The sequence below is a fragment of the Aspergillus costaricaensis genome (assembly GCF_003184835.1).
Source record: "Aspergillus costaricaensis CBS 115574 unplaced genomic scaffold BO79scaffold_16, whole genome shotgun sequence".
NCBI classification, from domain to species: Eukaryota; Fungi; Ascomycota; class Eurotiomycetes; order Eurotiales; family Aspergillaceae; genus Aspergillus; species Aspergillus costaricensis.
The window spans coordinates 753,172-766,155 of NW_020291816.1; the positions used below are offsets into that span (position 1 = coordinate 753,172).

The 12,984-nt window shown below is 49.4% G+C and overlaps 2 protein-coding genes across 2 annotated transcripts; both read right to left on the reverse strand.

Annotated features, from left to right (window-relative positions):
• Window positions 1-824: 824 nt before the first annotated feature.
• Window positions 825-2,652, reverse strand: BO79DRAFT_173593 (dolichyl-phosphate beta-glucosyltransferase). The gene is made up of 3 exons (XM_025679693.1): window positions 2,249-2,652; window positions 1,326-2,120; window positions 825-1,265 (listed from the first exon to the last, which is right to left on the reverse strand). Exons 1-3 carry the CDS (start codon window positions 2,363-2,365, stop codon window positions 921-923), a joined length of 1,257 nt encoding a protein of 418 aa, XP_025539548.1. The 5' UTR covers window positions 2,366-2,652; the 3' UTR covers window positions 825-920.
• A 624-nt stretch (window positions 2,653-3,276) lies between these two features.
• Window positions 3,277-6,284, reverse strand: BO79DRAFT_17744 (uncharacterized protein). The gene is made up of 4 exons (XM_025679926.1): window positions 5,979-6,284; window positions 5,245-5,825; window positions 3,701-5,187; window positions 3,277-3,635 (listed from the first exon to the last, which is right to left on the reverse strand). Exons 1-4 carry the CDS (start codon window positions 6,101-6,103, stop codon window positions 3,480-3,482), a joined length of 2,349 nt encoding a protein of 782 aa, XP_025539549.1. The 5' UTR covers window positions 6,104-6,284; the 3' UTR covers window positions 3,277-3,479.
• Window positions 6,285-12,984: the final 6,700 nt, after the last annotated feature.

Consider the following 12,984-nt stretch of genomic DNA (forward strand, 5'->3'; position numbering starts at 1 on the left):
TATGCTCCCAGCCAGGTATTAAACTAATTTAAATTAAAAATTAATATTTTTTTTTTTTTTTTTTTTTTTTTTTTTTTTTTTACTTGAATGAAACAAACCACGTTACTTCGGACCGAGAGCCAGCCAAGTCGGAATGGAAAATTGACTTTTTTACCACCTTTCGTCTGTTTCTTTTAACTGACAAACTTTATCCTTCCTCCTTCGTTCAGGTTTCCCCTTTCTATGCTTTCGGGTAGGGCCGTTCGGGGTGGTTCCGTAGTACTACTTACTAGTACTACTATACCGTTGCCTGTCTTGCCTCTTACAAATAATGAATGATTTCTTATGTGTTTACTGTTGTATAGTCAGTGATGTCATTAGACATATACATAGTATAAGAATATATCAGAAGATATGCACTCTATGTAGTACTGTAAGCTGGCATGATTCAAGAATCCCATCGTGTTCTGCCTGCCTCTGATGCAATGACGGGATTGAGGAAGTGGTTTAGGCTTCTTCCGGGCCGGTTTTGGGATTCGCCACCGGGGCCTCGCATGACATACAATCAGCACATACTAATTCAGGATTTGAGTCAGGGTGAGCTGTGTGAAAAGTCTGGTAGTTTGTACTTACTACTATTCAGTATGATTGAGGGTTTTTTTTACTGGTATATTTACTAGTACTTACTAGTTGAGGTAGGACTTGCAGTTACTATTTAATATTATTACTGAGTATAACCGGTCTGTGATCTGGAATATACTTTTGTTGGGATGTACGGATACTACTAGGAGTAGTATTGATTGTAGATGCTATTTCAACCCGAAATAGATGATTGTATTATGTGACAATGATGATGATGATGATGATGCTGTTTGTTATCTGCTTCACTACTCTATTTGCTTCTCTCTTTGGTCTCCTGATAAAAGAGCAGTATGTATATCTCAAGTACGCCGATAAACGCCAAGTAACCATGCAGCTCGCAGGACAGCCAGCCCCCAAGCCATGCCGATGCTATCGCGGATTACATTCAACTTGCTGCCCTTGACCTCTCTCCATCCAACGGGCACCTCGGCCACGGGGATGTCGGCAAATTCGGCGAGCATAAGCATCTCCACGTCGAAGATCCATCCCTCGGAGTGCATATAAGGAATAATGTACGGCAGCGACGCCCGGGAAAACAATTTGAATCCACATTGCGTATCCTTGATAGTGGCCGTCTTGGAGGGTGTCAACAGCCACAAGATCAGATGAAATGAATGCATGAGGAAGTTGCGCAGCTTCGAGCGCTGTATGGGAATCATCGGTTAGCTATCTCGGGTATAGAGAAAGGATATGTTAGAGCATACCTTGACTACAGCTTCACTTCCCACCATGTGCGCCCGCGATCCAACGGCCACTGCGCGTCCTTTCGCGTCCTCGGTTTCCTGGCAGGCCGCGACAAGCTTTCCTAGATCCTCGAATTTGCTTGCTCCATCGGCATCTGCAAATACAACATACTGGCCACGGACATGTCGCATGCCGTGGGTGACGGCTCCACCTTTGCCCCTGTTCTCTGTCAGGCACACCACCCGGATAGTGCCCGGGGGAATGCGGACACCCTCATGCGTCCCCGGAGTCCAAGGGCCGGCGTAGCCCTTGGGGTGCATTGAGAGTTGATGATCACGAGCGAATGTGAACGCTATCTCTTCTGTCTTATCCTTGGAGCCATCAGAGACAATAATGATTTCCCACCCCTTGTTGTCATGTACCGGACGATGAGTCGCAGAGCCATTGCTGTGCCCATTGGCCTGTTTCCGTTGACGCACTGCCTTTTCCGCCGTAACGGTCTCAGCGCCATTGGCAGAGTTGGTTACCGTGCCATAGACCTTTTCCAGGTAATCTACTGCTTCTTCCAACATGCCCGCCAGGCGGTCTTCCTCATTGTATGCGGGTACTACCAATGACATGAACAAGTCGGCTTCCTCCATCGAGGTGTGGTCGAGAACCCGACCGGGGCGTTTTTGAGCGTCTAGGGCATCTTGCCAGCAAGGTAAATCGAGGGGCTCCGTGATCGATCCATTCTTCAGGAGCGTACGATATTTCTTTTCTTCAGGGAACGGCTTCCGCGGGACCGGGGCAACGGTGTACAGAGTGATGTAGAACTAGACAGGATAAGGACCGCTAATTAGCGCTACTGTTCTAATCGCGTGGCCAACCAAGGGCACCCCAGCTTACGGGGGAGCCAGAGGCGCAACAGTAAACCCGAGGATCAATGCAAATCTAAACATACCAAGACGGACAGTCCAGCGAGAGTTGCGACCAGGGTAACGAGGAGGACCGAGAGCGGAACGTTCGCCAGGAGCTCGGCGCAATGACCGCAGGTACCGAGGAAGGTACCTTCAGCCATGATGTTGAGTCTTGAAAGAGCAGGGGGTGGTAGAGACGTCGGGCGAAGGGACAGATGGCCTCGAGCGGATGAAGATAATCGCGGACAGGCAGCGGATGGAGAGGGGAAGTGAGCTTCAAGTGCTCAACGGGACAGAGACGATCCGATCTTGGCCAGCCATGCGACACGGAAGCTGTCTTGAAGGATTGATCACCTCACTAACATGGAGAGAAAGAGCAGCGATCCGGAACAGAATGACGGTGAACAACAATGGCCATCGTCCGGGACCGAGGGAAGGATTGCAAGGCAATAATAAAGTAGGAGGAGAAGGCGGAGGAGGAGCAGCTCCGAAGGGGAAACGTGGTGAGATAAAGATAGGTTAGTAGAGCGGGCTTTAGCCTTTAGCATCCAAGCATGAGACGCGTTGCAGACGCCAACTTGTCCTTTCAGTGGGTTTCATTCGTTCTGCAGGCTCCGCTCGGCTTCGGCTCCCCCACTCCGAGCTCGGTTCATCGCTCCGCTCTCTACGTAAGTATGTATTATGCTGGTTAGTCTACGCAATATGAAGATCTCTCCCATCATCTGTTCTGTTTGTTCTCTTGATAGCTTCTTCGTTAATTACATACATACCGGTGACTTCGTTTTCTATTTCGTGCTCCCCCACCATGATGGGAGTAGTAGTATATCTAAATGCTCTCACGCCCGTCTTCTCCTCTCCCTATACCAGTAGGGATGATCTTACACTATTAATAGATTTTGTCGGAGGCCCAAGACAGGCTTGAGTGAGTAGCTGCTGGATGAAACCTTGATCGGGTGGAGGCTGACACTATTCTCCTCGACAGTCCTTTTCATGTCGCATGGCAATCTCATCTGTGATCGACCTCCCGAGCGGATGCAGACAAAAGCTAGCTGCTAGGCTTGTGCCTCAACGGGACTCGCATCAATACGTATTTCACCACAATCATATGGCTCTCCTTTTTTAGAGCGCCCAGATACCGGGCCTTTATGTTATTGCACCGAGGACTTTTGGTGGTATTGTAATCAATCGGGCCATCCAGATAGCGTCTCTCGCAATGTTCGATACTTCACAAACGTCCAATTTGCATGGCTCACAAGTGGGCCAGCCAGGCCGTCCTCAGGTTTCGCGCGCGTCGTTGCCTGCACTATCCTGACTGGCCTCACTCGGCGTGGAAAAGGGGTTGTGTTCTTCGGCAATAGTCTCAAGCTCCAGGGCAAATGGGGTAGCAGAGAACTTCCGCTCGTTGGGGTCATATGTGATCCAACGTCCAAACTGCTCGCTATTAGCATGACTCTTTTAACGCGATCATAGTATCTTCCTATCCACAGGAAGCTTACCTTGGCAAGCCTGATTCCCAGCCATATGCACCTGTACATCCTGGTGATATCCCGTGACGGCGGCTCAATGTTCCTGCCCTCGCCGGCAGTAGGTGCGTTGTCGAAGAAAGATGCAGGATAGAGACGTTGGCTCCAGATCTGGCCACGGATAAGGAAGTCTTCCGCTACCCAGGTGGTCTCTTCCGAAACGGGAAAGTCTTCCCTCTCGGCGATCTCGGGCCTGATGTAGCTGCGAAACAGAGTATTGAGAAAAGACACAAGTTTTCTCCACGGTACTGCAACTTCCAGGCGGTTCATACCTCGCGGTGTAAGTGACAAGCACCAGAGGAACGCTAGAGAGACATGGCATGCTGCGTATATGTTCCTGTCAGGGACCTGATTGACTTGTTCGAGCATCACGGACAAAGTGTGGTAAGCGAGGTAGGACCCGTAAAAGAGCAGAGGCGATGGATTTGGGGAGTCCCGAGATGCTAAGAACTCTGCTTGCACGGCCTCGAGGTCATTGACAGGAATCCAGGCGTTGGCAGCAGAGTCGTAGACCTCGTCTAGTGACTCTACTTGCGACTGCTCCGCCTCCTGGAACTCGAGGCCCAGGTAAGCGTCGGGGCTGCCATATTCTAGCATGGCGGAAATATTACAAGCGCAAATGAAGAACCCCTGTAGCCTGAATGCAGCCCCCAATTGGCTTATAGTCTGGTTCAGAAGCGATGCAAATGTGTCGATCGACTTAATAAAGCGATCTCCGACGTCTCTAGTGTACAAGTGGCCATGTGCGGTCACAAAAGCGCTTACTAGTGGCAGACGACCAAGTGCTCGGGGCCCTCTCAGGAAAGGATTGAATAGGAGAAAAATACTCTCCCGTGTGCCCGCGAACGGCTGAACACTGACCAGAGATCTCGTATAGTAAAACAACTGCTGGATGATATCCGGTCGGGCCAAAACCGCCAGATGATGCTGGATTCTGCCCACATTCGGGTTCCGGTCTGCAGCCTGGTTGTACCAGTATCGTGCCACGCCCGCCCAGGCTTCACGTTCGCGAAGGTCGGATTCCTCCACGGCCATCCGGTAGCGTGAGAGATCTCCCAGACATTCGATCCAGGTATCTTGAAAGGCAGGCACCGATTCGAGCATCAGTGTGATCATGGAATAGGCGTAGTAGATGAAGGCTAGCATGTGCTCCAAGGATTCAGGAAGCCGGTGGCGCAGCAATTCCAGCAACGAATGGATTCCGTGGCGCCATAGTCGTGCGGGCATGGCATATTTCTCCGCTAGGCGTTTGAGCGCAGGGCTCGCGACAGGATGTTGGGAGCAAAGAAAGAAATCGTGATACTCTTGCAGCATAGTTCCGTGGATTCCAACCAAGCTTTGATATTGAACCTGCGTCATCGTGGGCCATTCTTGGACCCGCTTGTGCCACACCTCGCATCTATTTTCCGCCATCACCAACCCAGCATAGATTCCTCGAACATCCTGAATCAGTTTTTCTTCTGTGCAATAATCAGTTTCTACTAGCTGAAGTATAAGCCCATTTGATGCTGATGTACCTCCGGATGTCCCAGTGACCGCGCCGGCGGGACTATGAGCATTGCTCAATTGTCTCGCGGACTCTTGGCCATAGCTCAGACCCTCCGCAGACCCCCGTGACACTTCGGAGAGGGAGGCCATCTCGTCTGGATTGGCGCTTGGGTTCATTGGCGGACGGCCGGCATTCATGATGGGACTGGAGCGAAATGCTTGCGAATGAAGCGGGGATGAGCCGCCATTACTTTCGCCTATGTCGTCCGCCGTGGGGGCGGCATCTCTAGGAAGGCGGGAATTGCTGTCAGCCGGACTAGCCTGCCCCATTCGACTTTCAGCTACTGCGCGGCTTGATGGGCGGACAAACTCGGTGTCAGACCGCCTCCATTGCTCCTGCCATGCTTGACGACACCCGTTCGGCACGTTGGAGGAAGCAAGGTCGGCCGCTTGCTCACTCACGCCATCCGAGGCAAAATCATCCGGGATGGCGCCCCCTGAGTCGCCTCTCTTGTGCGAAAATGAGGCACTGGCAGAGTGAAACGCTCGATTGGTAGTAGAGGATCCGGCAGGGGAGCCAGCATCCGACACCAACGGTGGTAGTGGCTTCCTATATGGACTGTTAAAAACACCGCAGATGGTAGTTACCCGACGATAATTTGATAGACCAAAAAAGCAGAAGATACAATATCATAGCGCGATACATGGACAAGCTTTCTGGAATTGGTTCAATAGCCCGGTGTGTGGGGGGAACACTACTCACTTGGGGTGGGAGGAAGAATTCGGATGGATGTCCGGGTTGACGGGCTCTAGTAGGGCTGTTGCAGAAGAAGCTCGATCATGATATGAAACCAGTAGGGAGTCCTGGCCAGCATTTCCGTCACTCATCGTATTGGCTACCGTAGGGTTATGTAACACGTCATCTGATCCGTATCAGCGAGCCGTCCAACACCAAGTATTGATAAGACGATCAGTCCGATGATGGTGGAGCTAATGCGACAAGTGAAGGATGGTGTGGTGGCGGTGGTAGTGGCGGTGATAATAGAACAGTAGTGGTCCTGGGGAAGAAGGACTGCAGAGACGAGAAGGAAAGAGGAAGATCGAACAAAAGAGGAGCGGGTGAATGTGCGCAAGTAGAGAAAAAGACTAATATATAGTAATCGCGGCGCAAGTGAAGTGATGTTGGCGACGACGGAGGAAGCCGAAAGGAGAACAGAACGAGAGACGGGGCAGTGGTTTGAGAGTAATAGATCAGATCAGATCTACAATGACATCAAGGCCTATGTGACAAGCAAAATTGGGAAACCTTGAACAGCACAGCGAATCACAGGGAGATAGTAGATCGAGAGAGCAAGGGAAGAGAAGGAGGAGGAATAGTAGCAGTAGTAGCAGTGGTAGTGATGGTGGTAGTGGTAGTAGTAGCAGTAGCAGAGGGCTTTTAAGTAGAAGAATAGTAGACATGGGCAGGAGAAGGAGGTAAATAAACGACAGTCATAATAATATAAGGAACTGACGATAATAATCAAAAAATAATGGTAATACTGACCTGGACACGTTGGAGGGACACGGCGGGATTATTTAAGAGGCAGATGACATTTAGGTTCTTTAGGCAACTAAAGTCATCTCTGCCTAGGAATCAGAGTGAGCAAACCGGTTAGGAAAATTGCGCACGAACACCGAAAGCAACGATTGATAGTCCAACCCACCTCGGCGTGATAGTAGGAAGGCTAATTTTCCCTTGAAGAATGGATAGATCGAGAAGGTCAAATCGCGGAGACAAAAAGCGACTAAGAAGAAGGCGGAGAAGAAGAAGAGCGAACAGCAGCAACCAACGCAGCCAGCCAGTTTCCAGCAAGCGGCGGCAGCAGGAGCAGTACATTAGTTACTTACCGTAGGGGGAAAAGGGAAAAGGGAAAAGGGAAAGGAAAAGTAGTTAGTTAGTCTTCTTCATCCTCTTCTCTTCCTTTCTTTTCTTTCTATCTTTCTGTGTTATTTTATTTTATTTTATTTTATTTTTCTTCTCTTGATTTTTCAATTCCTTTTTGGTTGTTCTACTAATGAAAACTAATTTTCACTTCCATTACTTACTTACTTACTTACTTACTTACTTACTTATTACTACTGTACGACTGACTTAACTTTTTTGACTCTTACCGGTGATACTTGGATGGATGGTATTGATACCAGGAAGAGAGGGGCTGGCTGGTCTTTGGCTGGCTGGAACTGGCTTGACTGGCCCTTTCATAATCACCATAAAACGGTTTCACTGCGGTAATTTTCCGGTATTGTGGTAAGGATGACTTGGCGGCTATGGCTGCCTGTAATTACCAGAATCACCACGAAAGTGACCAAACTCGGGTAAGGATACGGATGGGGGTTGGTAAGCCGCAGTTTTCGGTAGCCTGACGATTTGCGGGCAGTTGCCTCGTCGGCTTTGTCCCACTCGCTGTTCTCCATCCAGTTTCTCTCAAGGGATCAACCTGGTAATGCTCTGGGATGATCATCTGGTGAACTTTGAAGATCGGACCCGATCAGTCCTTTGCCTATATCATTCCCTTTTCACATTTCTCTTTCGCTGCCCCCTCTCTCTTTCCCCCCAAACTCCGAATAGAACCGCATCGTGGCGAGGTTTTGTCTCTCGCTCCCCGGCCTTGTGTGGCGCCGCTTTGCTACCGCTATACTACTAAGAAAAGACGGCTCCGTACTACTTACTATTGCTCCTGCTTCAATTCTATCTGCCTGTGATCACGGCTTTCAAAGACACTTCGGCAAGCTCACTCTGGATGGACAAAAAGTTAATGGTCTCTGTCTCGACGGTTTGCTAGCAATAGCCGATCGACTTCCCCTCTCCTCGAGCGCCACATCCTTCCAGGAAGGGTAAATTGGATATCATAGTATACTACCGACTCGGTTACCACCAAAGCTGCCCACGCTCCGGATCTCCAATCTTATGCCTTCTTTCCTTGTTCCTTCCCACTCTCTTTCTCTTTCCCCCCCCCCCCCCTGTCCCCTAAAATCTCCACGAGGGTCGTGGCAAACTTATCTGTCACCCCCTGTTTCAATAGTCTCTAATTACCATCTATCTTTGACGGTCTTCCCGCAAGAATTGAGGAGTTGGCAGACAAACCAAAACAAACTTTAGCTGAATTGGCGATGTTGATGCTAGGACCCGATGATTTGGGGAGGACCACATTTACCGGAGCTCCTTGCATGCAGCAGCCTGTGGGCATACTTGACTCGACCCTCATCGCCACTAAAACCAACAAGCTTAATTCCAGGAATGAGGGTGCTGTTGCCCTTGCTTTATAAGGTGTGTCCCCCTCCCTTGACGAATCCACAGTTTCTCGAATTCGCGCCCACGCGGTGCTATTCGATCTTCACCGAGACAACGGATGCTACTACTGCTGGTCGCCTGAGCGGCGTTTAACCTCCGACCTGTTTGATTTGCCGCACCAAGGCTGCGGTTGACAGCGTCGAACCACAACTCTGTTGGGAACCCCTCTTAAGGGAGTCGCTGCCTGATCTGATCATGGGCGAAAATGTCCGTGTTTTGCCATAGCCACAAAACCCCCTCCCCGCCAACAATGGATTCTACAAGCCTTGGCCTAAGGGGTCAGAAAATGACAAACCGGCAAAGGCCAGTTTTCATTCCCGGTTGTTTCCCCTCTTCACCGGGTACGTACTGAGCAGACTAAATAATCGGGATTGCCCTTGCATGGACACCGCTACTCTGGTTCGGCTTCGAAACCTACATAGAGTTGGTGACACTTTGCAACAGTACAGCAACGCACTGTTTGCCTCTTATACAGGAGCACATTTATGTAGGTCGGTTGTTATCAAGTAAGTGCACGAGCACGGCTACCGGCCGACTCCAAGTGCTGCCGAACCGCTTCATACCGACGGTAGCTAGTCAATAGTAGAAAAAACATGTCGCATGTGGGGACCGAATCGCGATCAGCGCGCCACGTTCAACGTCGGAAAGGCTTGAGCTTGAGAGATGGCCAGGTGTGATTCAGGGCTTGATCGACCTGCCGCCCCAGTGAGGCTGGTAGTTTATCAGCTAGTGGTGTGGATCAGTCGTATAAGAGTGGGACGGTCTGCCTTTAACCTCGAGGTGGTGTTGCTATACATATGGCCTCATATCTGTCAACACCCCCAATCCTAACTAGAGCAATCGGCGTGCGATTGAATATTTGTCAGTGCTGTCTCCCTTGGACAAAGCCCAAGATTGCATTGACAGGCACCTCTAGCTTGTCGTGATACATATGTCTGACATAAGACAGGCAGACAGACAGACACACTTACTACTAAATGAGCCAGGTACTGCAGATACCAGTGCCTAAAAGTAAGGACATTATGACAGGCCCGTCTTTCGATCGTTTGGGCGCTGCCCGCCTGACCGATATTGGGCCCAAGGGGGCCGTGCAGACACAGCCAGTTCAGTCCGTACGGATTTCGCAGCGTTCCCACAAGTCTTCTGAGATCACACGCCTACCTATATCCGACATTCCATGGTAGTACACCCCCTCTAACTTGCCACCCGGCGTGGAGTGACCTGTCATTGCAAGGCTATCGTTTAAGAGTCACTGGTACCGCATGTCGACTGGCAGGTACTATTGGGGCGGATACTTTCTTCCCAGGTTTCACGGCGTCGTGATGCTCCAAAAGTGTGAACCAAACTCTCTGCGCGCTGGATGGGTGGAGGAAGTGTCGGACAGCATCCCTTTTCGCAGGTATATATTTGGGTACTACGAGCCTACAATGGGCTGGAAATAAGCGATCTACCGTTCACGCATCGATACGAACCAGATCCGTACAATTGGTGACTACAATCAGTAATGACACAAGACGCCCTAGGAAAAACCAGCAGAATACAAAGGCGAAGATACTGCTAGTGCGGCTCAATGCTTACGAATACGGGATTGTCAAGGCCAAGTTGACAAGCGAAAGGAGGACTCCGAAGCTAGTCATTGAACCACATAACATATCGTTTTCACTGCCTAGCCTTGCCAGGTTAGGCTATAATATATCCCATTGAAGACCAAAATTTGAGTCGCCCAAGGCTATCGATTTCCGTACCTTGGTAGACGATAAAGCTATTGGCACCAACCCAGACACGTCTGACGTTACCATGATTTTAGGTAATGGAAAATTTAGCTTATATTTGCAGTGGTATAGATCTTCTTATGCACACCCACGCCTGGAATAGGTCAACCAGGTAACGGTCTACCTGTGGTGCTGACCTATTGGATTCCAATTACCAGGAAGGCGAAATGGAAAATGTTTCACTTATCTACAGGACTAATGGAAAGCTATCATTGCAGATGCCCCCTTGGTCAAGGGCAGTAGTACAATGATGATATCAAATCACAGCCATGATAAACGGCTGGTAAATCATGTTTGAAACATAACACTCAGACCTCTGTATTGCAGCATCAGCATGTATACCTGCATTGGAACAGCAGCTCACCATACCTGTTTGCTCATCCCCTACCAGCTACAGATGCATGATCTTCGACGAGCAATCGCCCCTACTATAACATGCAGGGATGTGTTGCAACTCTAAGACAAACAGTTCAACGAGAGAGAGACAGCGACCAACGGTCAATGCGCATACATACTACATAGTACCCACACCGGCACGAGCAGAGAAGCAAAAGCCGGTTGATAGGCTCTGTATGGACTATCAAATAGTAGTGTATAAGAGGGAATAGCTAGACCCTGGCTGGCCTAAAGATAGTTTGTTTTTCAAAGTGATGGCTAGTTAGCTACCTTGACTAGGGCCTCCTTTCTCCTACCGTGGCTTGCAGACTGGCAAGCTCACTGGCCAGATACTTCCCCAAGATCCAAACCATGAAAACAACGCCTCCCCGGTTCTTTGCTAGTGGTTGCCTTTTCCCATGCGGCCCATGCACGTTGCCGGGGGATGAAAACCCTGGCTTGGCGGTCCCATTCTAGGTCCTTGATCGGGCAATTGGTCCAGGGCTGGATGGAGGCCCTGCGATGCACCTCGCCGTGTTGGATCTCATCCCTCTGTCCTCTTGACCTTGAGGGGGGTTTTCCCTTGACCCCTTTCCCTCCCACGTATTCAATTGCTTGCTATTCTTGTAAATCACATTGACTGAGCCAAGGTGAACTAACTACTCTTTTCAGTTTCTTTTTGACACTAGACCTTCTTTTGCCCGTGATCACAGGACCACTTACCCCCCCCAATATCAATTCCATTCCTTCATCCAGAAAGCTTCCACTCATTTATCCATACGCTATGCTTCCATACCAACAATCCCACTCTCTCAACCCCTCCGGATAATACTGAAAGAACAACCTTGACCCGCCGGTGAACTAATCTGTGGTGGTCCAGCTCACTGCCAAGTCAACTCCACAGTCTGCCAACTCCCGTCACGCCAAGCAGGTGCCCTCTCAAGCGCAGCAGTATCCCCGACGGGTCAATTAGCCACTCGTCAGCACCACTGCAAGTGATAGGAGCTCCCCAAAACGTTCATCCAAATGAGAGGATCGCAATTTCTCCTCGTTAGTTTTCCAAGAGTTCCAGCGCATCAAGCAGAGCCAGCGCATGCACGCCGGTTTAAACACTCGTGCAGCACACGCACTGGGAGGTTCTGCAGAGAAACTGCCCATCTCTGACATGGCCTAATAAGGCTACTCGCAGCTTCAGACTGAACCTTCAGGTAATGCATATGAGCCCGATATTTTGCGACGATGAGATGCGTATGATTCGGGAATTCAGAAGAGCTGGGGGGTGGGAAACAATATCGGCTTCTGCGCCATCGTTGATGAAGGGTCAACTGCATCGGAATGTCATAGGAAACCTGTGCAGCTTGAATAATGCGATTGATTAATCAAAAGAGATGGTGAGTACTGTATCTTGCTTTGTCCACCCATTAACTACTCTTTCTAGTCACAGAATCAATAACACTAACTACATCCGCATACTCTCTCTGCATACCTCCCAAACAGCCCTCCGCATGGGTATGTATATCCATCAGCCCTGAACACAACGAAAGCCTTTAATAAGATGAATCAAACATTTGGAGAAAAATAATGCCTATTCATGCATTCCTAACTGCTTACTAAGTAGCTACTTAGCCAGTGTGACACTGCCCCAGCAAGACCAAGGAATAACCTAGTTACAAACAACCAATGAACAAACAACCCTCACCTGATACACTTCAAATCCTCCGCAACACTGCCCCAAACCGGAGAGATATCCCATCTCCGGCCCTGTCCCACAACCCAGCAAATATCTCTAAATCTTAGTAAGAAAATACCATACAAATGAAATAACGAAGGACACTTAGGTATACAAGCCCTCCTCCCAAATAAGACCAAACCAAACCCAATGCCAATGAAACAAACTACTAAGTACTAATCCCCAAAAAGGAAGGAAACAACAGTTCCCGTCTGTCCTTCCAACCACGGTAACAGCCAAACGCCACTCAGATATTCAACACCCCCTTCGATGTATCCATTCCCTAAGTACGTACTTTTCGAAGTAATGAAACTACTAAAGAGATAGTACTTAGTACTAAGTACTAGTATTGACTCGATCTCAATCATCCGTTATCATGATTGGTCGATCTATCCAACCACGAACCACCACCGACGCCTTCCATGCGTGAGTCGAGTTTCAATTATCCGGTTTTCATGGAGGAGAATATTTTATTCTGTTTCTCAGGTCTTTTAATTCCCGGATTTTTTCCCCCCTGCAGATTCGCCTGAGCGAGGCGTGGGATACGAGGTTCTGTGCG

Coding starts and splice junctions, on each gene's coding strand:
- BO79DRAFT_173593 (XM_025679693.1), bottom strand. CDS start 2,365: ATGGCTGAAGGTACCTTCCTCGGTACCTGCGGTCATTGCGCCGAGCTC. Junction 2,121..2,248: donor TCGCTGGACTGTCCGTCTTG/GTATGTTTAGAT, acceptor TATCCTGTCTAG/TTCTACATCACTCTGTACAC. Junction 1,266..1,325: donor GAAGTGAAGCTGTAGTCAAG/GTATGCTCTAAC, acceptor ATTCCCATACAG/CGCTCGAAGCTGCGCAACTT.
- BO79DRAFT_17744 (XM_025679926.1), bottom strand. CDS start 6,103: ATGAGTGACGGAAATGCTGGCCAGGACTCCCTACTGGTTTCATATCAT. Junction 5,826..5,978: donor AATTCTTCCTCCCACCCCAA/GTGAGTAGTGTT, acceptor CAGTCCATATAG/GAAGCCACTACCACCGTTGG. Junction 3,636..3,700: donor TGGGAATCAGGCTTGCCAAG/GTAAGCTTCCTG, acceptor AATAGCGAGCAG/TTTGGACGTTGGATCACATA.